This window comes from Lytechinus pictus, chromosome 17, assembly GCF_037042905.1.
Source record: "Lytechinus pictus isolate F3 Inbred chromosome 17, Lp3.0, whole genome shotgun sequence".
Classification (NCBI taxonomy): domain Eukaryota; kingdom Metazoa; phylum Echinodermata; class Echinoidea; order Temnopleuroida; family Toxopneustidae; genus Lytechinus; species Lytechinus pictus.
The window spans coordinates 14,659,151-14,683,515 of NC_087261.1; the positions used below are offsets into that span (position 1 = coordinate 14,659,151).

At 35.3% G+C, this 24,365-nt stretch overlaps 1 protein-coding gene across 3 annotated transcripts; it reads left to right on the forward strand.

Moving 5' to 3' along the window:
* The first annotated feature begins 1,540 nt into the window (after positions 1–1,540).
* On the forward strand, positions 1,541–24,064 carry LOC129280247 (uncharacterized). Of its 3 annotated transcripts, none has more exons than XM_064111808.1 (5): positions 1,541–1,824; positions 7,750–7,923; positions 16,836–17,009; positions 22,989–23,030; positions 23,581–24,064. In XM_064111808.1, exons 2-5 carry the CDS (start codon positions 7,824–7,826, stop codon positions 23,631–23,633), a joined length of 369 nt encoding a protein of 122 aa, XP_063967878.1. In that variant the 5' UTR covers positions 1,541–1,824; positions 7,750–7,823; the 3' UTR covers positions 23,634–24,064. The 3 variants fall into 3 exon arrangements, with proteins under 3 accessions (XP_063967878.1, XP_054772267.2, XP_063967879.1); XM_054916292.2 differs by lacking the exon at positions 1,541–1,824 and adding an exon at positions 2,056–3,192; XM_064111809.1 differs by lacking the exon at positions 1,541–1,824 and adding an exon at positions 2,056–2,618.
* Positions 24,065–24,365: the final 301 nt, after the last annotated feature.

Below are 24,365 nucleotides of genomic sequence, written 5' to 3' on the forward strand. Positions count from 1 at the left end.
GGAGCTCACTGCGTTACTCTCTTACATCGTTTATGATGATTTACATTTTATTTTCAACCTCGTGGTGATAGCGGACCCCGCCAGAAACTTTTAAAGACTGTACTATTGACGGAGCTTATTGCGTTACTCTCTTACATCGTTTATGATGATTTACATTTTATTTTCAACCTCGTGGTGATAGCGGACCCCGCCGTGAACTTCAAATTGATTTGAAAACGCTAGCTACCCAAAACATTTTAATAACATATTTCAAATCATCGTGCGTGCTTGCGTCGTCTACTTCATTTTAATTGCACTTGCGACTTTAAGATGATGCGTCGTAAGAGATCATTCCAATAATTCTAAATCGCTAGCACCTAAAAATACTTCTAAAAGATGTCCCGCCGATCGTTCATTAACCTGTGATCTATGAGAAATATTTTCATTTTATTTTCCTTTGCGCCTTTGTTCGGAAGATGCGTCTTTCGTTTATCTTTCTAATAAAAATCACTCGGTTTATTTTAAAGCAATAACACCTCAAAACCCTGGCTTTAAAACATGTTCCAAACGATCGCGCATGTTGGCGACTTCCATTCCGATGCATTCGTCTTTGTGACTTTGTCAGGAAGATGCGCGCGACCGCGAACAACATTTTGATGTATTCCTTTGTTTTTAAACATCGCCGATTCGATTTTCGATTCGATTTCGATTTTAGAAGCTTAACTGCCGATCCGATTTTCGATCTGATTTTTGATCCGATTTACAACATTACAATTCGTATTTTAACACAATTTATTTGCAAAATATAATAAAAGGCTTACATTCAAGATGTACAAAATGAAATAACTAATGGTCGTGGCTGCAGAATTAATATTTTAGAAGTTTGCTTTCTTTTTATTTTTAATGTTTTTTACAAATATTTTCGGGCCACCAAAATTTAATATCGCCTTATCGGCCACCAAAAAATATCATATATTTATAGGCCTAACTGTTTTTTGGTGGCCCGAACGTGCCACCCACTTATTGTGGAGCCTTGACGTAATATGATATGACATTAATCTCCAGGAACCTCCTGGCTACGTCCTAGGCTAGAGAGTAGTTCTTGGTCTGTCGTCGAAGAACCCCGACACCCGCGTACCGACCGCGCCCGACGAGGCGGGTACGGCCTACGGAGCAGTGCATGAATGGGGTCCGCGTCCGGTGCATGACCCGTGCGTTAACCCAGCGCCAGGCCCAAGCAGCTCGCCGACTGCCGCGCAGACGACGTGCATTTGCCATTATTTAGTTAGGATTACACAGTCGAATGACTCGATAACAAAAATGCAATCAAATTATGAAATAAAGCATTAACTCATTCATACACCAACATTACTTTCCGACATAAAACGATTTAAGCTTTGTCGCAAGGTTCGTACCTGTAAAATTAGGATTCTTCTCTCCACACCGAACATACACGTTCAAATTTCCGGTAATTTGATTGATGTGCGCTTGCGCAATTACGAGATAGGTCAAAGTGCAGGTGCAACATTGGTCATGTGACCAAAGCTTATCCAATAAAAACACTTGACAGGGAAGTCATAGGAACGTTGACCCATCTACTGCTCTGTCACGAAATATATTTTTACTGTTAAATTTCTTAAAATGTAAATTGTTGCTGCAACTGACAGTGATACAGTTTGTTGTGTAGAATTTCAAGCAAAGTCGTGGATTACTCGTCGGATGTCAACATGAACAGATAGACGTTATAGGTCATTCAACAGATGAGTCATTCTCAATTTCCATAAATCTATTTCCATTCCAGGGCTTGCGTTAATCAGCCGTAGACTGTTCCATTGCAAAGAAAGGGTAAGCCGTCAATCATCAATTGCAAATGTACTATTAATTGTTAATTATCATGTTCAAATAATCTAAAACAGTATGATATACATATGATTTGTTTTTAATTATGACTCAAATTATTTGAAGTATGTTTTCATGATGTTTAATCCTAAAATAAAAAGAATGATCAAATTGTTTTAGAAATGTTTTTACCTATTTTCGAATAGCAAATTCCTACGTAAACGAACTTCCGGGTTTGACTGTAGAGGAGCGAACATCTACTAGCTAAGGCACTATGCACACACGGCTCCTGGGAGTTGTCCCGGTTTGTTATGGCGTGCAATCCCCTGTTGCAGCGGAGCACACAGCTGAGGTCTGATCGATCTGATTATCTGAGCAGCCAGCCTCGCTCGGCCTCAGTTTTTAGTTTGGTTCAGCCTCGGTCTCAGCTAAGCCTGAAAGATACTGACTTGTAAACAATCATTCACAATCACAAGAAAATGACGTATAGTATAGATCTAGGCCTCGAGAACATTCAACATGTTGTCTAGTTTCAATGATCATATGATGCCTTTAATTTTTTGTCAGTGTTTGTAATAATCTCATGCCCGCGGCTTTGAAACAAATTGACTGACGTGCTGAACTCGGTCCAGGTAAACTCAACAGAGCAAATGAGAAATATCTTATCTATCAATCTAAGTTAGATTGTGAGAACAAAAAGTCACCAGCACTGTGCAGCACCTCCAACATTAATCTCGATATGCATCACCGAGACGTGGTTGTTTCAACTCAAATACAAGTTTACAACTGATTTTAGCCAGGTGAGAGGCAAATGAAATGAAAAGTGCTAAGCTCAATCTCAGAGACAGAAAAACTGGCCACGTCCAGTTTTTGTCCAAGCGGCTCATTTTAGATCAATTTATTTTTTGTTGTCCCATCTAAAAGGCTAAGAAAGTATGATGAATTAAAGAATGATGTGACCAAGAACAAGATTCATGCCTACATGTACATGTAATTCTTGAAATGAAAATGTACATTTTGACTCCAGAGTTGTGATGATCAAGATTGTTTGAGCGCCTGAAATAATTTGCATCAAGGCTGGACACATTGACACCTTATCGTGGAAATATTTCATCAACGGTTTTGACCTTTGGCTAAATATAGGTCCAGATTCAGCTGAGCCAAAGTCATTAGTCACTGGATTTGTCGTCATTTATTCTTTGTGTGTAAGTGTGTAACAAGGAATCACTAGACTGGATTTGAAATATTGGATTTGTGGATAATTAAATACAATGGATTTAACAAAACTCATGGAAGCGATAAGAAATCGGGCGGCCTCTGACGGGAATATTGTTTACGAGAACAATCGCAGCAACGCAAGGCTCTCGACGACATGTGAGTCAAGATGATGCATCATGCAAGCTTGTTGGTTGAAAAGTGTTCTGGGATTGCAAATTATTATTTTTTAGATTTTATTTTGCTATTGTTTTGTATGTGTTTGTCTTGTAATTCAATTGATTTCAAGCATGATATTTCTTTGTTTAATTATTTTTTTTAAATTTGTATTTGATTGAATTTAGATTTCTATATTTTTTTCTACTTTGTGCACCTTATAAATGATGATATACAGTAATGTAAAATTAACATAAAATTGACAGTTGAATGAATAGTTGTAGATGTTCCTCAAAACTAATGTTTTAATATTGCTGTGAATTCTGGTTATGCGTGGTACATGTAGGCCTACTGTATTTGTCTACAGGTACATGAAAATTGAAATTACAAGCACTTATTGTACATGTATGTACACCTCTATGTCTTGTAAACTTGTAGTATTCACCTGGTCTACACAGTGTATGTAATATCCATTATGCCAGATGTGAACTGTACATACTGTAGATGAAGAATATTGAGGGTCTTAGGGCTAGCTTACTTAAAGGTCAAATCCACCCCAGAAAAATAATGAATATAGAGAAAAATCAAGCTAGCATACAGCCTGAAACGCTGAATATTTCATCAAGATCTGATGTGAAATAAGAAAGTTATGACATTTTAAAGTTTGGCTTATTTTTCACAAAACAGTGATATGCACAACTCAAATGAGACAGTCGATGATGTCCCTCACTCACTATATTTTTTTTTATTGTTTGAATTATAAAATATTTCCTGTTTTGCAGATTTGACAATAAGGACCAACTTGACTGAACCATATACATGTAGTATTAAACAATGCTAATTCCACATGTTCAGGAGGAATTAATCATTGTCTCCTTTGACATTGAGGAGAAATTTAGATTATTTCATATATCATGTACTGTACAGTGTAATAAAACACAAAAGAAATAGTGAGTGGATGACGTCATCAGTCTCCTCATTTGCATACCGACCAGGATGTGCATTACCGTATATAACTTTTTGTGAAATTAAGCAAAACTTTAAAATGTCATAACTTTCTTATTTTACATCTGATTTTTATGAAATTTTCAGTGTTATGCTTGTTGGATTTTTCTCTTTTAATTCAAATCAACTTTTTGTTGGGATGGACTTGTCCTTTAACTTTTTCCTTGTTGCTGGCCAGGCAACCTATAATACAGTGTACTGTAAAGGTTGCCTGGCCGGCAACTGAAGAAAAATGTTCTCCATTGGTTGCCAGCCAGGCAACCTACAACATAGATACATGTAGTTCACTACTTGTGCATTATAGATTGCCCAGCCAACAACCATAGAAAAATGTTTAAGGGGAAGTTCACACCCAACAAACAATTTGTTGTGAAAATTGCAAAAAAAAATGGAAAAAAAATATTGTCGAAGGTTTGAGAAAAATCCATCAAAGAATAACATAGTTATTAGAATTTTAATTATTTGATTTGTGATGTCATACATGTATGCGAGCAGCTTTCCTACATGTACATGCATGTGATCACGTATCATGTGGTAAAAATCAATGAAATGTACATGTAATTTTTCAGAAAATTGAAAATGGATTTTTACTGTACAGTACCTTCAGTATACAGTATCAATAGACAAATTGTTTCACACCCATTCTTAAAGGTCAAGTCCACCCCAGCAAAATGTGTATTTGAGTAAATAGAGAAAAATCTAACTAGTATAATACTGAAAATTTCATTAAAATCGGACGTAAAATAAGAAAGTTATGGCATTTTAAAGTTTCGCTTATTTTTCACACAACAGTGATATGCACAACTCAGTGACATGTAAATGAGTCAATCGATGATGTCCATCACTCACTATTTCTTTTGTTTTTTATTGTTTGAATTATATAACATTTAATTTTTTACAGATTTGACCATAGGGACCGACTCAACTGAATCATGTAGAAATAAACAATGCTAATTCCACATGTTCAGGGAGGAATTAATCACTGTTTCACTTGACAATGAGGAGAAAATTAGAATATTTCATATTTCATATAATAAAATACAAAAGAAATAGTGAGTGGATGACATCATCAGTCTCCTCATTTGCATACCAACCAGGATGTGCAAATAACTGTTATGCGAAATTAGGCGAAATTTGAAAATGTCATAACTTTCTTATTTTACATCCGATTTTGATGAAATTTTCAGTGTTATGTTTGTTGGATTTTTCTCTTTTTATTCAAATCAATTTTTTGTTGGGGTGGACTTGTCCTTTAAAGAGAAAACAAAAATAAGTCATCAGGAACCATTACAAAATTGAAATTTATATTACATAACGTGTGGGGTGGCTGCTCGTTAATATGACGTCACAAATCCAAAATTTAAGATTCTAATAACTTTCTTAATCTTTAACATGGATTTGCCTCAAACCTTCACCAATATTTTTTAGTACTTTTTCTGCTATCTTTACAACAATTTTTTTTTCAGGGTGAACTTCCCCTTTAAGTGAGAGCCCTCTCAGCCCTGTCAAGTTGCAATGTTATGTGGTTTAGAGAAAAGTTAAAATCTTTTAAAAGCTTGCTCGTAATTATAATGCTGCCATCTTTAAATTCATTTGCTAGGTTTGAATTCAAATTCAAATCAGTTTGATTTTGATCCATCTACCAGGGAATAATTTTGCTCTACAAATTTGAATAGCATTTTTGGTCATAAGAGAAAACCTCTCAACTAAGTAACGTACTGTCCGACATGTACTGTATGTAAAAAATATGCTATACAAAAGACTTTATGCACAGCATAGCAGTCTTTCAAAAATGTGGAGCAAATTGCGATGCGATACCAGGAAAATTATTCCCTGATCAACAGACATGTTCATTTATAAGAATTCACGCCTCTGGGCTGGGCCCTCCCCCAAAAATAGTTTTAAATAAAGAAAATAAAATAAAAAGTTATAATACATCAAATGATAATTCCTCACTGTGCAATAAAACATATAGGTACATGGAAACCTTAACTCTTTGCACGCTGAATTAATTTTTGGGGAAAAATAGTGACAATTTTTTGGGGAAAATAGTGACAATTTTTTCCATATTATTTCATTTGAATCAAGATTTCATTTTGAACATTATGAAGTTAGGGAAAAAACTAATCATTACAATTGTTGAATTTAATTGTACGAATGGGCAAAAATTGCACATCAGCGTGCAAAGGGTTAAATTGTGATAGACTGCTGAGCCCTGTTACTATACATGTACACATGGAGTTGTCACGATTGCAAAAGTTACTTTTACATACATGTATGTACATGTATGAACACGCCTTCATCAGGTGAAGAAGTAACTTGTCACTGATTCGCAGTAAAACTGTCTTGATGATTGAGGTTAAATGAGGAATCGATTCCGAAAGTATTGGAGGAAAAATTCAAAATTAATTAGATCCAAAGGATAGATTGGACAGACAATCAGACATCATGAGCTCCTTCATTTTCATTTCTTTTTATAGTATGTTTTTCAATAATTTGTGAAAATAAGCTAGTAAAATGGATAGTGTAATTTGAACTTCATTGTGACTACCAAGATTTTGATTTTGTTAGCATGCTCACCAAGCAAACTATTTATGTACATGTACAGTGGTGCCCAATAGTTGAATAGTGAACCCCACCAGAAAATGAACAGTGTTGAGTTTTGCCATGTTTTAGACGTTAAATTGTGAAGTCAGGTGATAAAATATTACAACATTGAAACAGTTTGTTTCTCTGGGCTCACCGAACATTGTATAGTGTTGCCTACATGTACATGTATATCAACACTTGGCAATCAGCATGAAGGAATGCATTTTGTGGTGGGGTTCAGTTTTTGAGCACAACTGTACTTTATTTTTATTTTTTTTTATCTTGGAACATGAATTGTGTGTACAGGTTTTTCACAAAATTGATGAAATTCAACTTTGACAATTCTATTTTTATCTAACTTCTAAGTAGCCTTTTCTTCATATTCTGTCAGATGTGGTACATACATAAACATACTGTAATACTTATCTGTGTGTTTTGTTGTTGTTGAGAATACACCCTGAACTGACATTTACACATGTACAATTTAATAATAGGGATTAGTGTATATCCCTGCCATATTTCAATAAAATGTCCATGTCATCAATGTTCTTTAAATGCTGTGTGTAGGCCTACAATCCCTTCATGTACATGTATGTTCATGCACTGTACCGAAGTCTGCCTTCATGTACCTTGTCCAGGGCTTTTAAAAGAACATAAAGGTTCTCCTTTCCGAGCAGCCACGATGAAATTCATTTGTCATACTTTACAGTGTACAGTTATCAATCATTCAACAATGTGTGTATTCATGTCATGTACATACATGTATATAGTGTTATGTAATATACATGTATAGTGTTCTGTCAACAAATGTTAATATGTACATGTAAATGTACCTAGCTGTAAGTTGTTAAATTTACATCCATTACTTTTGCATGTTGCGTTGTTATTCTGCCCATTTTGCATGATCAATGTTATTTTGGCATATCTTCTTTTTGTTTTCCTTCTTCCACATCTTTTCCCCTGCAGCTATCTCCATCTATTTTTTAGTTTTGAACTTTGACCCCACAGTAGGGGAATCCCCTGCTCTTCTCCAGGTTATCATGGCCGAGGTCAAGGATAGAAGTAGGTCGCGGTGGACCTTCAGGTCATGGCGAAAGTCTATGAGGAAGAAAAACAAGAACAAAGAGCAACAACCTTCAAGTATATACAGATATTTTTATTTTCCTTTGTTTGTTTAAATCACTTCAAATATCTTGCTACATGTACATGTAGTTGCTACACTTGCTTGCATTTTCACCCACAAAATATATTCAATCACCTGTACAATGTTGAATTCTCTATGTACTTCATGTACATGCATTTATTCTCCATACTGACTGAGCATACATCTATAGGGCCTACAGCACAAAGTGTAGATCTAGAATTCTATGAAAGTTAAAGGAGAATGAAACCCTTGAAACCAGCTGAATCCATATCGAAGAGAAAAATCAAAGAAACATATTGTTGAAAGTTTGAGGAAGATTGAATGAATAATAAGAAAGTTATGAGCATTTAAATATTGAGATCACTAATGCCATGTAGATCCTCCTATTGGCAATGCGACCAAGATCTGTGATGTCACACACGTACAACTCCCTCATTACTTTAGTACTTATTTCACTTATATTCTCACTTTTATAGAGTCTATCACAAGGTGATGTGTTCTCTTTATGAGAGGACAAGTACAGAGGTTTCACAACATTATATCATTGATGAATCGTTTGTCATATGATTAGAATGAGCAAAAAGAGATGTTTTGGGGTATATTTTCAGCGTCTAAAAGGGGAGAGTTGTTCATCTGTGACATCATAGATCTTGGTCGCATTGCCAATGGGAGGATCTCCATAGCATTAGTGATCTCGACATTCAAATGCTCATAACTCTTCTATTGCTAGTCCTATTTTACTCAAACTTTTGTTGATCTTATTCTTTGATTTTTCTGCTTTCACAAAAGCTAACTTGCTCCAAGAGTTTCATTCTCCTTTAAACATCATTCAGATCCATCTGCATGTATTTTCATCAAGCCTAGATGTACTGTACATGTTTTCAACTGTCTTGAAAACATAGTTTGCTTCAACTGTATACATGTAGTTACACTCAGTCTCTAACAAGTGACAAGTACAAAAACATGTTAGCACGCTAGCATACATGTACTTGTACTAGACTCTGTTTTACAAATAGTTGCACATGATCTCAATAAAACATTGATTGATTTTGAAATTCCTATCATTTATAACACACAAATTTAGATTATTCTCAACATTTTGTAACATGGGGCCCTGCACCCCTTTCCTCTAGTCTTCACAGTTTATCTTGCTTCTTCAATGTGCATCTCCTTCTCCATCTGTTGTCTTTGTTTTTCATGTCCTAGCATTTATGTCATTGTGCACACCTTAAAAAAAAGCTCTTGAAAATTGAAATATCTGGTGGTTGGTAATGTGGTAAAATGTTTAACCCCAATAATTTGTTTTCGGTGAAACATACTAAACACAAATTTTACAGGAAATACTCCTAGATGTGGTGTGGTGATGGCTCTCCTGCAATTTCTATAGGGTTCTAAAACTTCTAGTAGTGTACTGTTGTGATGCTTTTTAGATACTGTATTAACCAGGGTGCTACATACATGTAAGCACTTGCCCGATTGCCCAGGGCAAGTAAAAGTTACAGTCGGGCAAGTGTTTTGAAATCAAGACCAAAACTACTTGCCCGAATTGAGAAAGCAAAATTCTCACAGTGGAATGACCAAAATTAGGGTCAATATTTTTGATATGATATCGTCCCTAATTTCGGTCATAGTGGGCAAGATAAAATCACTTTGGAAAAAGTCATGCAATAACAAGGTACATCAGTTCATGTCAAAAGAGAGAAAAGAAGTTCAATGGTTTATGAAACAACAATACTTTCTTTTGAATAGTTAAAACTTTTTTTTCAAGGATTTTTTTGGGCAAGTATATTCCAACTATTTAAAAATTTTCTTGCCCAACCGGGAAAGTGCTTCTAAAAATTTATGTAGCACCCTGTATTAACCTTGATTAAAAATGTTCTATTCTCCGAGACACTAAATTAAATTCTGAAGCTCTCATACTCGCAAGCTCTCAACTTGGTTGCATCATGGACCTACATTGTATTACGTGGTTGCATACTACACAGACAGTTTGATACTCACTGCTAGTAGAAAAAAAAATGGGGAAAAAATGTATTCATTGTCATCAAGTGAATTTTAATGATCATGGGAGGGTTCTTGCTCATGTTGATGTTTTGAATAGTTTGCATGCGAAAGGTACCAGCTTATTTATGTTTCATTTAATAAGGGATTCCCACAGTGATTGATGGTGGAAGTAAATATCAGTTGACGAGATGGTTGTTTATCAAACCTTCGGGTGGAATAACATTGAGGTCATATGCTAGTGGGTTTCATTTTCAGCTAGCCTGTTGTACATGTACTTTTCGTGTGAGTAACGAAAATGAAATTGGCAAAAAATTCTTTGTACAGACTGTAGGTCCCTTCCTGTTTCTCCATTTATAGCCTAAAGTATGTGTGATGTTCTCTGTAGGATAGCTATAATTTGCCTTCATGTACAAAGTACAGATGTACTAGTTCAATTTTAAAAAATATGGAGATTAATTTTTATCTAACTTCATAAATTTCTGTCAGATCAATACGAAAATTAATCCTTTTTTGTTCGATATGCAATTTGATCCCATTTCTGTTGTTATTGTTTTGTTTTTTTCTTTTATAGGCCTACTAGTATTATTTGGATAAAATTGTCAAAATGTCCAAATATGTAAAACCACTGGATATTTCTGGATATGATCTTGGCCTACATGTAATGTGAAATGGGTGCTTCAGCCATGGACCTGTAGGTCCATGGCTGAACTATGCGTAATTAAATAAATAATAACAGTTAAAAAGTACTGAGGGGGTGCTAGTCTGCTAGATATCAACTATCAAGAAATTAACAATTCAATTTAAAAAAAAGGAGCCTGGAAAAAAAAATCAGGAGCCAATACACTCGCATTGTTGGGATGTTAGATTAATTGGCCCTTGGCCGTTTCCAATGATTTTGCCGGGTTTTGAATTTGAATGATGCATTGTTCTGAGTGGTACATGTAGGCATACGTACATGATATTCTAAACAGGGTCTGTATGAGATGGAAATAACTCCTAGTCTGTATAATTATAAATAGCAAGATGGTGAGTCAGACCATACATGGTTGTATCAACCTTCCAATAAACAGGAAACAGCAATGACTGCTTAAATTAGTAGACCCATTCTTAAAAAAAAAACAATCTCTATTAACATTTAGTTATGGTATGCAATGATCACATTTTAATTGAACTTTGAAGTAAAAGAAATTAACACATTTTTTGCCAAATGATTCTGGTTAAAAAAAATTAAATTTTTCAAAAGTTTCATTACTTTATTTCGAAAGAATGTATTTATGTCTACAGGTCAAATGTTATTTAAAGTAAAAAAAAAATCATTGTGGCTTAACAAAATCACAAATTAATTCACTTCAATCAAACATTTCCTTTAAAGTGACTAAACAGTTTTTTAACCACCCATTCAGGGTTGAGACGGATACAGCTGCGTAAACCACATACACATTCACAGGCATATGTTTCAAAGCATGTGTGCCGCCTTATCGCCTACATGTATACTGTACATGTATTTCTCTGATCAGAAGCGGATTCTGAAAATTGTAACATCCATTTTATCAGTATTGTCCATGTTTTTTATTTTTATTGATTTTTTCTATTTTATCTTATTTTTTTATTACCTAAAATAATTCCTTTTTATTACCAGTAATAAATTTCAGTGATTTCAAATTTCAATGAATGTTTGATATGTGAGTTCAATAGTTAACTCGAGGAAATTTGACAATCTATTTATTTTCTTTGCATATAGGCCCACATGTATATGTGTCTGATTATTAGGCCTTAAATATTACCAGGTCCTTCAGAGAGGACCTTAAGCCGTCGGTCCTCTGGTTGTTTGCTTACAAGCATTCATGCTTTCTTAGCAATCAGGTAAAAAATCCCCACCAATCAATCAATCAATACCCATTTTTTTCTTTTCTTTTTGCATATAATGTCTGATAATTAGGCCTATAAAAGTATTAAAACCAAACCCAATTTTGCCATTATGCATGGAATACTGGATAGCTTGATGCTATCCCCAGCATGCAATAAATCTGTAGGTGTAGCCGTATTGATTCAGCAGCCTTTGACTACACACCCATAGGGCCTCGGATTGTCGCTTGTTAGTAGGAGAAGGCGTGGAATGCTTCAAGCTGAAGAAGAATCATTATCAAAACACTCTGGTGCCTCAATTCAGTACTTTTGGTGCTGCCGCGAATGCTAATGTACATGTAGTCAAGCATTGGCAAGTCCGAATGGACCCTGTGATGAGACTTGTTATTGTATTAAAAATGATGCTTCTTTCAGAAGGCGAAGACGAGAGTATACATGTATCATGAAATGTTTTAACAGATTTGCAATCAAATGCCCGTATTCTGAAGTCAGGTTTAACTTAAAAGACCATTGTCAAACTCTGTGCTAAAATTATGGAAAGCCAAAAATGTCAAAACTTTCCTTACATTGTATCATTCTTTATGTTTACTGGGTTCTTTCCTAACTCGTGAATGGTAAAGGAAGCAATCTTATTTCTCCCACAGAAACAGTTAAGAATAGTTTGAGAGAAAAATGAGCTGAGTGATACATTGAAATTCCACGGTTAGAGATTTATGCCACTTTAAAGGACAAGTCCACCCCAACAAAAAGTTGATTTGAATATTAAGAGAAAAATCCAACAAGCATAACACTGAAATTTTCATCAAAATCGGATGTAAAATAAGAAAGTTATGACATTTTATAGTTTCGCTTAATAATTTCACAATTTCGATAGAATTCAAATTTGTCGTATATGTCAGCTCTTTGAATTTGAATATGGCATTTAGCGCTCTCTCTGTAATGTTTTGTTTTATTTTACTTTAAAAACACCATTTTGAGCACTTGTAGTAATATAGTAATTTGAGAGCAACAGTAGAATATTCTGAAGTTTTCAGCCCATGCATGAGTAGGGGTTTTACACTGTACACGTATATAATTAAACAAGACAAAAATATGCAGATATTTTATTTTGATCACGCACCCAATCAAAATAATTTTTTGAATGTAAAATCTGTAAATTTATCCATTAAAACAATTAGATCTTTCATATCTTAACTTATATCATGTTTTAGGACCCACACAATCTTATAATGATTTGGGAAAGTGGAATGCACTTTGGGGAATCAGAGAAAAGCTTTGTGTACAGGGGAATATGTATGGCAATATCCTCTGAAATTTCAGTCTGAATAAAATTCATCAGCCATTGACTCATGGTAAAGAAAATGGAACATATTTAAAATATTTAGTGCAACATAATTACTGTAATGGTTTTAATAAAGATGAACAATATCTGATTTTGGATGGTATAGATGATACTAATTAAGTAATTATTGACCCTACCTTCCTACAAGTATACCACACAAAAATTTATCAAATTATTTAGGACAATAATAGGCCCCTAATCTTTTGGGATTTATGTAATACTCTTTAATAGGTTCATGATGAGTTCTTCATTTTTATCTGTAAAATGCAGATTTTAGACCTGTATAATTACATGTATTTCTTACTTGGTATCCTTAAAAATCTGAACATTTTATAATTGATTACATTGTATTTATAAGTTTTTATTTTTTAATAATAGAAATGACTTAATATACTTTGTAATATCGTAATGATTTGATTATGAAAAAAAATTGTGGGTAAATGGGAGAAGATCTTTCACATGGCAGTGGGTTATTTGGTTTCCAGGAGTTGAACACTGTCCAAGTACATTCTAGAGTCAGCCTTCAATGTGTCTAGCTCCCTCTATCTCCCTTGGGCAGCCAGTCTTCTTAATCAATGGCCAAGGGGAAGTTCGACTGGATTTTCTCATTAATTACCCCTCCAGGTTTATGTACCTTTTCTCATACACTCACATCTATTGAGTACACACACTACTCCAACACGATGCATCCTCCGTATCTCACCACACACTGCACACAGTATCAAACACACGATCTACACATTTTAATGATGAACACTAGATTATCATGTTGGGATTAAAACCTATTTTTACTCTTTGCTTTCAACCACTTTCAGTCAAGCTCGCACTTTCAACTCCAAACACAGACATCATTCCTTTTCCATTGCAATCCTCTCGGCATTCTATTATTTTAAGTCAATCCAGGAGAAATGGTTATTGGATTCCAGTAGCTTCTGAACATACAGTAATAATTTCTAAAGAAGCTTTTTCTTCAGATGTACAGATCATTATGATTAATCTTAAAAGAATGGATTCCAGCTCTTTGGATTAATAGGTACTTCCATATTAAAAAAAAAAATTCTTGAATATTGCAACTACTGCATTTCTGTCTCATGTGAGTATGATTTATTTTTTATTAGACTTGCTAGAATAGTAGTTTGGAAATTTTGAAAAAAATTGACATCAGATACCTGCCATTAATGATTATATTAAGACTAGTGAAAACATGCAAATTATAAAGTTTGTTTTTGTTGATTTGTTAGGAGTTGAAATAAATTGCAGTTGACTATATTAGCTGAACTATGCAGTTTAATATTCTTCTTCTTATTATTATTATTGATATTATTATTATCATTATTTTTTATTCTTATTTTTATTACTATTATTATTGTTATTATAATTATTATCATCATCATCATCATGTTCATTATTATTATTATCATCATCATTATTGTCATTATTAGTATTAAATATCCTGGCTGAGGTATCATGCACAAATCAGAACAAAGGGGTATGTTTCTGGAAATAAAAGCCACCCCCCCCCCCCCAAAAAAAAAAAAAAAAAAAAAAAAAAAAAAAACTGGAAAAAAAAAATAATTGATTTTTTTTTTCAAATAAAAAATCTTAAGTACAGTATAAAAGTACAACCATGATTCTGAGTACAAATGTATAAGAACACACAAATCTCTTGTTTACAGGATATATACATGTATGTGCAATAAATCTGTTTGCTGTTTCGAATGATTTGATTAAAGTTGTTGTATGGATGTGATGTGCTACTCTAATCATTAGAGCTTGATTTGATCAGTAGCTTTTTAATACAGACTTCTATCGAAGAACCTCTCAAAGTGCTATAAAGAAGGCTTGAAGTATTTTCACATTTTTATATCTGGGCTTTTTCTTGTTTTCTGCATATATCTTCCTTTCATTGTTTTTTACATTGTGGCACTAATATGTATCCTTTTGTATCTCTTCTTTGTTATCACTTCTTTTTCTTTTTCCCTCTCCTCCTCCTCCTCCTCCTTCTTCCACTTGCGTTTCTTGTTCTTGTTCTTGTTCTTCTTTCAGTCGGTCAGACCTTTCCTTTGTCATTTTCTGTTTTACTGTATCCATATTCTATTTCCTTTGTATTCTCATTCTACATTCCTTGTATTCATTCCTTTACAAGATCTAAAATAATTAATCTGGCAAAAATTATAATTTCAAGGCATGAAATTCTGCTTTTTATTCTTATTTATCTTTATTTTCCCTATCTTCTCCTCTGCCTCATGTAGTAAAATTTTAAGAAGACTTTTGCTGTTTTGCCCTTTGTAGTTTCAATGAATTATTCAATTTTGTGGGTTAAAATGGACTAATAGCTCTTTGTAGGCTTGTGAGATTTCTACAGTAATCTGAATGTGTTTTATTGCTAAAAAATGATTTAAAAAATACTGTTTGGCATTCACTTTTACTAATTCCATATTAACACATTGCACCTTGAAATTCACTTTTGCTCACTTAATACACTATCAAGTGAATTCATGAAATGTTCATCTTGCACTATTCTTCTAGGGTGCCATAGCACAAAAAATTTGGAATCAATTGCTAAATGACATTCACCAATCAGGATCCCAGTTGCATGTCTGCATTGTTCAGCATACCCTCCCATAAACCAATCAAAACCGTTGTTTAAAAGATTGCAATTGATCATGAATAATTGTGCTATGCTGCCCAGATTTTTAATGTGTACATACATGTAATAAAAACACTTGCATAAATTTGCATTCTTAATGCATGTTTTGTCTTGCTCAAATTATTTGAAGTTCATTGGAAATCGAATACACTCATTCAAGCAATTATATGTAAGAATTTGAATTCGTATGGAGTAAGTATTTTGCACTGGGCACTGCAGTGATGTAATTTTTTTTCCAGGTAAAAGTGATGTATACTGTCAATGTCAAGCATTCGTAATGGTTTGCTGTATTGGAGATCTTTTTGACATATTTTGTACTTTGGTGAAAATATATATATTTCTTCCTCTCCGTCTCTTAATTGTGCTGAGATAAATGAGTATAAAGATGATTTCAGAAAACCTGGGACTGGCAAATGCAACAGTGTTGCCATACAGAGCGTAATATGTCATGCAAACAGTATGTACAGTACATGTACATGTATATGCATAATGCTTAACTTTCACTTAAATTATTTTATCCATCGCATATTAAAATCAGCCTGCATGCAAATTATTTATTGTTATTAAAGCACTGATTATTGTAATACATGAATGTATTGTTCATTTTATTGTTTCAATTATGAAATTATGTTTGTCTGAAAGACAATTGAAAGATCCAATATAAAATTTTGCATTGATGGCTATAAAGTAAAATATCCACATTATATACTAATTTTATTTATACTTAAAGTATGCATGTCCTTTTGTCACTGGCATACAGGGGGGGGGGTAGAAAAAAATACTTCAACAACCAAGTTTGAGGGTAAACTAACTATGAATTTATTTTCTGCATATTGCATAGAATTCTCACTAAATTAGAATTTATGATATAAAGTTTTTCTTTTTTTTCGGCTTGTTCGCAATAAATTTCAAATTTCTCCATTATATCATGTTCTGAACCTCAATTACTTGGGGGGGGGGGGGGCTCAGTACACTTTGGTTGGTTGTAGGCCTGCTTATTGTTTTATTCTTTCTTTGTTTTCCTCTTTTGGTTGATCTTGTTTTAGCTGCTTGTGATGACAGTCAGATTATGTACAGTGCAGAGACTATGAAGGATGAAGATGGAAAGACCAGCGAAAAGATCACAGTGACGGCGTCCCCCGCTGACAAGAAGTCAAAGAAGATGTCGTTATCAAAGCTGTTTAGACCCTGGAAGTGGAGAAAGAAGAGGAAGTCTGGAGGTAAGACTGATACTTGCAAATAAACTATCGAGTATATTTTGAGGTGTTGTGGTTGCGTGGTCCAGGCATCTGACTACCACATGGAAGCATAGGATTCAAATCCTTTCCACCGCAGGGGCCGCGGAACTGGGGGGGGGGGGCTTGTACAAAAACATAAAAATGACCATCTGATTGTGATTTTTTCATGGTCAGCCCCCAACTTTCGGCTCAGGCCCTACTTTCAAAGCCGTTCGGTGGCCCATGCAACGGCACTATAATTATGTGAATCTTGGAAAGTATCCAAAGTTACACTGAATTCCCAGCTGTGTGTGGTATAACACTTCGCTGTATCATGCGCAGGGGCCAGGCACTACTGTGTCATCAATGAGATCATGCGTGAAATGTCATGTGTGTGTTGGTAAGCAAGCATAGAATAGAATTTAGTCAGAATGAAGTGTTTATGAAACATCCTCCTCATCCCCTACGTTGATACACAAAAGCCCAAGCTCATGGTACACACTTTAATACCGTGTTTACACGCTGCATCTGCTTTTTTGTTGCGTGTATTAACGCGATTAACTTGCATCGGCTCTCGGTTCAGAATCAGCAATTTTGCACCACCAAAGTAGTAGGTTCAGAGAGCGAAGTTGGCTCAGTCGGTAAAGCGTCTGCCTGTCGAACCAAAGATCGTGGGTTCGAGTCCATCCCGGGCGGATGACTGAAGCCAGTGCGTTGTGTGTAAACGTCTCTCCCCTCATTCATAGATGCAGGCTATGTTAAAGTGGAAAACACTCCGTCCCTCGGATAGGACGTTAAATGGAAGCCCTGCATTCCCTCAACCAGTTATCGGGAGGAGAGACCTGCGGGTCACAGTTCTGTGTGCGCGCCCTTGTAGGCGACCCAGATTGGCTGGCTCCTCCAATATGCCTTTGAATGTCTTTGACAGATATATGGCACTATACAAATGCTGTGCATCATCATCATCAGAACGGCGAGCCGATGCAGAATTGGCTTTTTTTCTACGTGTAAACAGAAAGCCGATTCTGCATCGGCAATTGGCGTGCATTTCATTATGACGTACTTGTAAGCGCACGGATCCAGCGTTGTCTTTATTATGACGTATATTGTTGCTGCGCGGATCATTTAAGGTTTTTGTCACGCGAACCGATTCTGCACAGCGAGCTGTGACAGCATGTCAATGTGATGCAAGATAAAACCAAAAGCCGATCCTGCATCGGCTTTTGGTTCTGAACCGCAAGCCGATGCACGTGTAAATACGGTAAAAGTCTAAATGCAGAATATAATGTAATGTGTAACAAAACCTAAAACTCTGTCCCAATACTGTTCATTGAGTTTGACTTTATTGAAATTCATATTCAAATTCTAAACATGCTAGTGACTCCACCTGCAAACTGCTTTCTCTCTGTAATAACCATGGGTTAACCCCCCCCCCCCTCCCCACTATTCTGACCCCCTACATGTACATATGCAGGAAAGTAAAACCAATGAATCTCTCCAATTATGCCTTTCTTGAAGCCACTTTTCCCTCATCTTACATCATACAATGCATTTCTTTTGCCGTTATGAATATTTTCTTTCTTTTTGGTTATTTGTTTCTATTTATTTTTTTATGTATTTACATGTATTTATTTATCTATTTATTTATTTATATATTTATTTATTATTATTATTTTTTTTATTTTATTTATTCATTCGTTCTTTCTTTCATTTATTTATTTTATTTATTCTTTTTTTTTGGGGGGGGGGGGGCCTTTTGCCTTTAATTTTCTCTTCCTATATAAAGTTTTCTTCCCTTCCAATGTAAAAAAGCGGCACAATTTATCTCCATGGAATCACAAGCTAATGAATGTGTCAAGTACGTGTAAGGGAGACATGTACATGTAGAGCCTACAGAGAATGAGAGTGTAGAATGAAATACCACCCCCCCCCCTCCTTCCACGACAACACTTGGTATTGATTAAAAATATATTGCAGAGGAATGAAAAAGGAAGTTCCCTTCCCCTCTGTTAGAGCAAATAATCACTGACAAATTTGTAATTAGGACTTCAATCTTCACATGGTCACGGGGCTTCCAATCAACGCGCCCTTCTACATGTGATGGACAAATCACGAGAGACCCTATTCACACTTCAAAATGAATCTGAACATATAACCAGCTTCAGAGCATTGTAATGTACATGTATGAAGGTTACATTGTAGGCCTATTTTGTTCATGTAATTGGTATGGGGCCTCTGAAAGTTTTAAGAACAAAAGTACTGTCAATGGGTTATGATTATGATCATGAATGAAAGAGAAATTCATGATTTGGCAGGGAGAATTTTTTCTTTTCTTTTTTTTTTCTTTGGGGGGGGGGGGGCTTCTTTCACAATTTACTTTCTAATTCTGCAACATTGGATAAGCTTTTACATTGCAATTAATGGGGATTTTCCAGGGCTTTTGGGGGATAAATTGCCCAGAGCCACTGCATTTTTCCCCTGTGCTTTTAAAATGTGTTTGTTTGGTTACTTCTATTGTGTAAAATCACTATTATACATTGTATGATTTGTTTTTCCTTTTTTGAATATTCAAGGTCATTTGAAATAAAAAAATTCGGAGGAAAGAACAATGATCAGGAACAGTTTCATCTCGAACCAATCCATCCATAGAGACATGATTTACAGGATACTACAATGTATTTATAGTGAACCTTAGTACACATCTCTACATACATGTATTCAACACAAGTTAATTTTATATGAATGGTGTAACCTTCCTATCCAATGGATGGATGTACGCAAGCCAAATGCAATTAGTTGATTTTCTTTGCCACTAGAGATGACCTTATACCTGATATATTTACATTATAAAAAGAACTGACAAAAGCTATTACATTAAATACCAATCTGTGTTTACAGAGTACAGACCCCCTCACAGTTCGTCAGTTCCAGGTATTTTGTGATTAGAAAATTTGCTCAATTCTACGCTGATTATAAAATATCAGTTGATTTTGGCAGTGTATATTTTTACGCGTGATATCCCCGAAAGACCTGCTATGAAATAGTAGGAACTTGTCCAAGTTACAAGAACTTTTGTGGTGATTTTCCAAGGTCGCAGTTATTTTGGCAGTGTGAAAGCTAAATAATATGAACTTTCTTAGCCCTGCGTGTAGTTGGGCACGGTGGCTGGCTGCTGAGCTGGCGATTTTGAATCTCGCGCCTTGCTGCCTGCTTATCAGACCGTACAGCGCATGCTCATAACTTCGAGAACTTGCCGTCGAAAGGGTCTGCTTCGGGTAGGTCTGAATGTGGAATTTAATTATCAAGTATGTTAAGGCCTCAGCAAGTTCTCGTAATTTAACGAGTACTCTGGTAATCAAGGCGATCTGAAAACACATAATGACATGTGCCGTCGGTCTATCTTTGATTTGGTTTTGTTGTTGTAACTGTTCCATTACATACTGTATGTATATATGTACTGCCCAAGAGGGGAAAATGGGAAAGTACTGGCACTGGCAGAGCATTCACTCTGCGGTACAGCACTAATGTGAAATAATCGACCCAAAAAGGAGACAGTCCTGCATTGCCATGGCAACGCAGAAGGATATTTCCTAACAGCGTTGCCTTAAAATGATTCTTGAAAGGTTAGAAGAAATTTTCTTGAAAGGCTTTTTATTAAAGTAGACATCTGAAAAAGGCACGTATGGGGGCTCGATGGAAGTGCATTAAGAAATTAAAAGGTGGGGAACATTTTTATGAAACAAGTGATTTCTCTGGCAACTGTTATAAGCTATTGAAATCCTTGCATCTGATTGGCTCAGAATGTTAATAGTCAATACCTGTAGTCATCAGTGAAAATCACTGATAAAGGTTCTTCATAAAGCACTCCTGTGGTGTTTTATGTGATCAAATTAAGTTTCTTGTAAAACATGATTTTAACAAGTTAAATTTATGGTTGTAAATCTTGTATGTAGACAAGTTCATGTGCACATCAGCAATATGAAAAGGGCTTGTCCAATATAAAACTTGACATACACTGTACACTGTTCAATTCCACACCAAGCACATTGCTATGGTTATGCACATCTCCCTGCTGATTGAGATCTCCTCCCATCCCAATTTAATATCAAGCTTGACTTCTCCCTTTAAATCAGGGATCTGTCTAATTAATCTCCCAATATAACCCCTTTTTGAACTGCATACCCAATTAACAATGAGGAAGTGAGCACAACATTTCATTGTGTACAGTTCCTGTGTTTATATGACTACCTCTATGACAATGTAAAGTGGATATAATGAGAGAAATCTGCAATCTATGTGTTTGTATGACATCCTTTTAATAATAGATCTTGGTTTCATTTTCTTTTTGTTGTTTGTCATTTCTTGTTTAGATATACATGTATATATAGAGAGACCATCAAGTTAAAACATTCAGTTTATTCTAAAGTCCAATGTAAAGAAGACTCGATTCTCATACTCTCTTGAACGAGTTTTCCTTAAACCAGTTTTGTTCCTTCGCGAGCAGTCTAATGACCATCTTGTGAACTGGTTTCCAGAACTACATGTACTTATAACACGTAGAGTGGTCTTGTTGCTATGGAAACAACATCAGTGAGGTCACATGTTTCTCCTAAAATTGAAACTGCAGCATAGGCACAATCATCGGTGTTCTTCACACCGCATGCAGCGAGTGGAGCGCCCAATATGCACAGCTATTGAACACTGTATTTTGCGTGGAAATGGCTTCCGGAAGACCGATTGTGTTCCCACCTGCGCTATTAAACCAGCTTAAAAGGCAAAGCGGTCTTGAAAACCACATTGTGCGGTGGATTTCCAAACTGATTCGGAAGACCACTTTAAATTGCGTCCAAGACCGCTTCGAGCATTCCCATTACATTCTAAATTGGTTTCAACTAATAAAAGTTTTAGGAAATAGATGAGAATAGGGTCTAAGATACCGTTCTCATTCTACTTTCTAAAACTCGTTACTGGAGAAACCGGTTCAGGAAACAAGTTGGGAAGATCGCTTTGCTAGCGTTCCCGCTAGATCACCCGAAAGTGGTGTACAAAACCCCTTCAAAAGTGGTCTTGTTGTTACGGGAACGCTCTCGGTGGGGTCATATGTTCGCACAAAATTTGAAACCGCAGCATAGACAATCTACACACAGTATGTTGAGTAGCGCACTCAAAATGTGCGAAGATCACTTCCAGAAAAACGGTTGTGTCCTCACTTACGCTAAAACCAGCCAGTTTAATGAGGCAAAGCGATATTGAACTACATGTACATCGGGTGGTGGGTTTTCAAACCTGTTTGGAAGATCGCCTCCAGGACCGCTACGAGCGTTCTCATTACACGTTAGTTCTCAGTACACGTTAGTTCTCAGAAGCAATAATGAGAATGGGGTATACATGTCAGGCGACACAATAATAAATAAGTTTATATTTTTCCCAGTTTGTTTCTTGTTTTTTGTTACTCTTCTTCTTCCTTTGTTGTTGTTTTTCTGTTTTTTTTTCATCCTGCTTCTTCTCCTTCTGGTCCTGCTTTTACTTATCACCCATTAAAGGTAAATTCCAGTTCTGGTAACGATCTCAAAATGACTTTTTACAGAATCTAATATAATGACCACCCAAGTGTCTGTTTTTATGAATAAAAAATATGTGCCAAAGGATTCTAAAAGAAATTGTGTAATTGCTGAGAAATAAGCAAAATAAGCGCTTATTCGGTCACTTCCGTCGGGTCTTTATTCCAGCAATAATAATACACTGTCCCACGTGTGCCTATCTGTGTTGGCGATCTTCAGTGTGATCGTATTTCAGCTTAGATTTTATGATTTCACAAAGTTCAGTTTATGTAACTGTACCAGATCTAGATCCACGATGATATAGTCATACTTAACCTTGGTTTTACAGACTTTCTCACGAAATTTGTGTTTTACTGCAACTACTGTAATTTAGCTTTAATTCCATACATTTTCTTTCCTACTCTTTCTTTCTACCTCATAGATGATGGGAAACAAACAGGTGTGACTGAAACAGAAAATCACAGTAAGTGATCACGGGACCTTCAAAATATCTTCATTAATTTTTCATGAATAATCTGTATTCTTTGTTGGTAAAATGGAAAAAAAAGTTCTTTAAATTGATCATTTTCAGAGAGAAAATAACTAGGGCCTACTCTTGGAAATTTATGGAGCTTTCTCCGCAGAGATGCCTGCTTTATAGTATACGTTGGTGTTTATTTCCTGACAGTTAATTATTTCTTATTGGATTTTATGGAATACTGAGGGGAAATATGTTTTGTGATAACAAAAAGGATTAAAGTTAACCTATCAATCTTGCTATACTATAAAAATATACAGAAATGAAAGAAAAATCAAACTCCCTAGATTGTGTTTTTTATATTGACTTTCACTGACAAATTTGCAAGAATTATCAATGAGAATTCCTTTAAAAAAAGTTCCACAAGCAGTCCCTTAAAATAGGATAAGCCTATCTCAATTGATTAATCAATGCCTGTAACAATTGACATGTACATACTTTGAGACTATTATCAGAAATCATAAATCTATTTTTTTTTCTTGTGATTTTTTTTCAGTAGTTCCTGGAGAAAACGGAGGAGCAGAAAGACTACAAGGCGGTAAGACGTGATAGCTTTCATACTTGTTCATACTTGTAAGTTATGCAGGACTTTAATACAGACTGCTGACCCTTTCTTGTGCTATAAGTAATTGAGATACCACAAATCCCTGTTATAATAATAGGAGTAAACTTTCTATAATTATGATAAATAAATTGACAAATAAACTGATTATATGTACATGTATGTCCAACAAGAATTGTAATCTCAAAAATTGGAGTTTAAGTATTGCTGATGGAAATATGGGAATCTAATTTAATGTAGCACAAGAAATGGTCGCCATTGATCTGTAAAGTCATGCACGACTTACTGACAGCTTTATGAATAGTCTCCTTTGAATATAAATCCCTTGATAGAGAATTTCAAAGGCCAGCTAAATTTGACTAACAGATCTTAGAGTATGATTTACCTGTACATGTAGGGTGTACAGTGATAATTAACTAAAAAAAAATACCACACAATCTTGGTGTTTGGCACTATAGTATTGAATAAAGTGTAATGTGTTGTTTGTCCAATTTTGCTTCTGAATTTTTATCTTTTTAACTTTCCACTTGAGTTGGATTCCTCAGTCTTGACAGTAATACCATGGTCACATTTGCTCTACGGCGGCCGTACGGCTAGTCGAAAACAGCCGTTTTATTCATTTTTACTCAAACCACTTATATGTAGCTGGTACAAACAAATGTTAAAACGGCTGTTTTCGACTCGCCGTACGGCCGCCGTAGAACAAATGTGACCAAGGT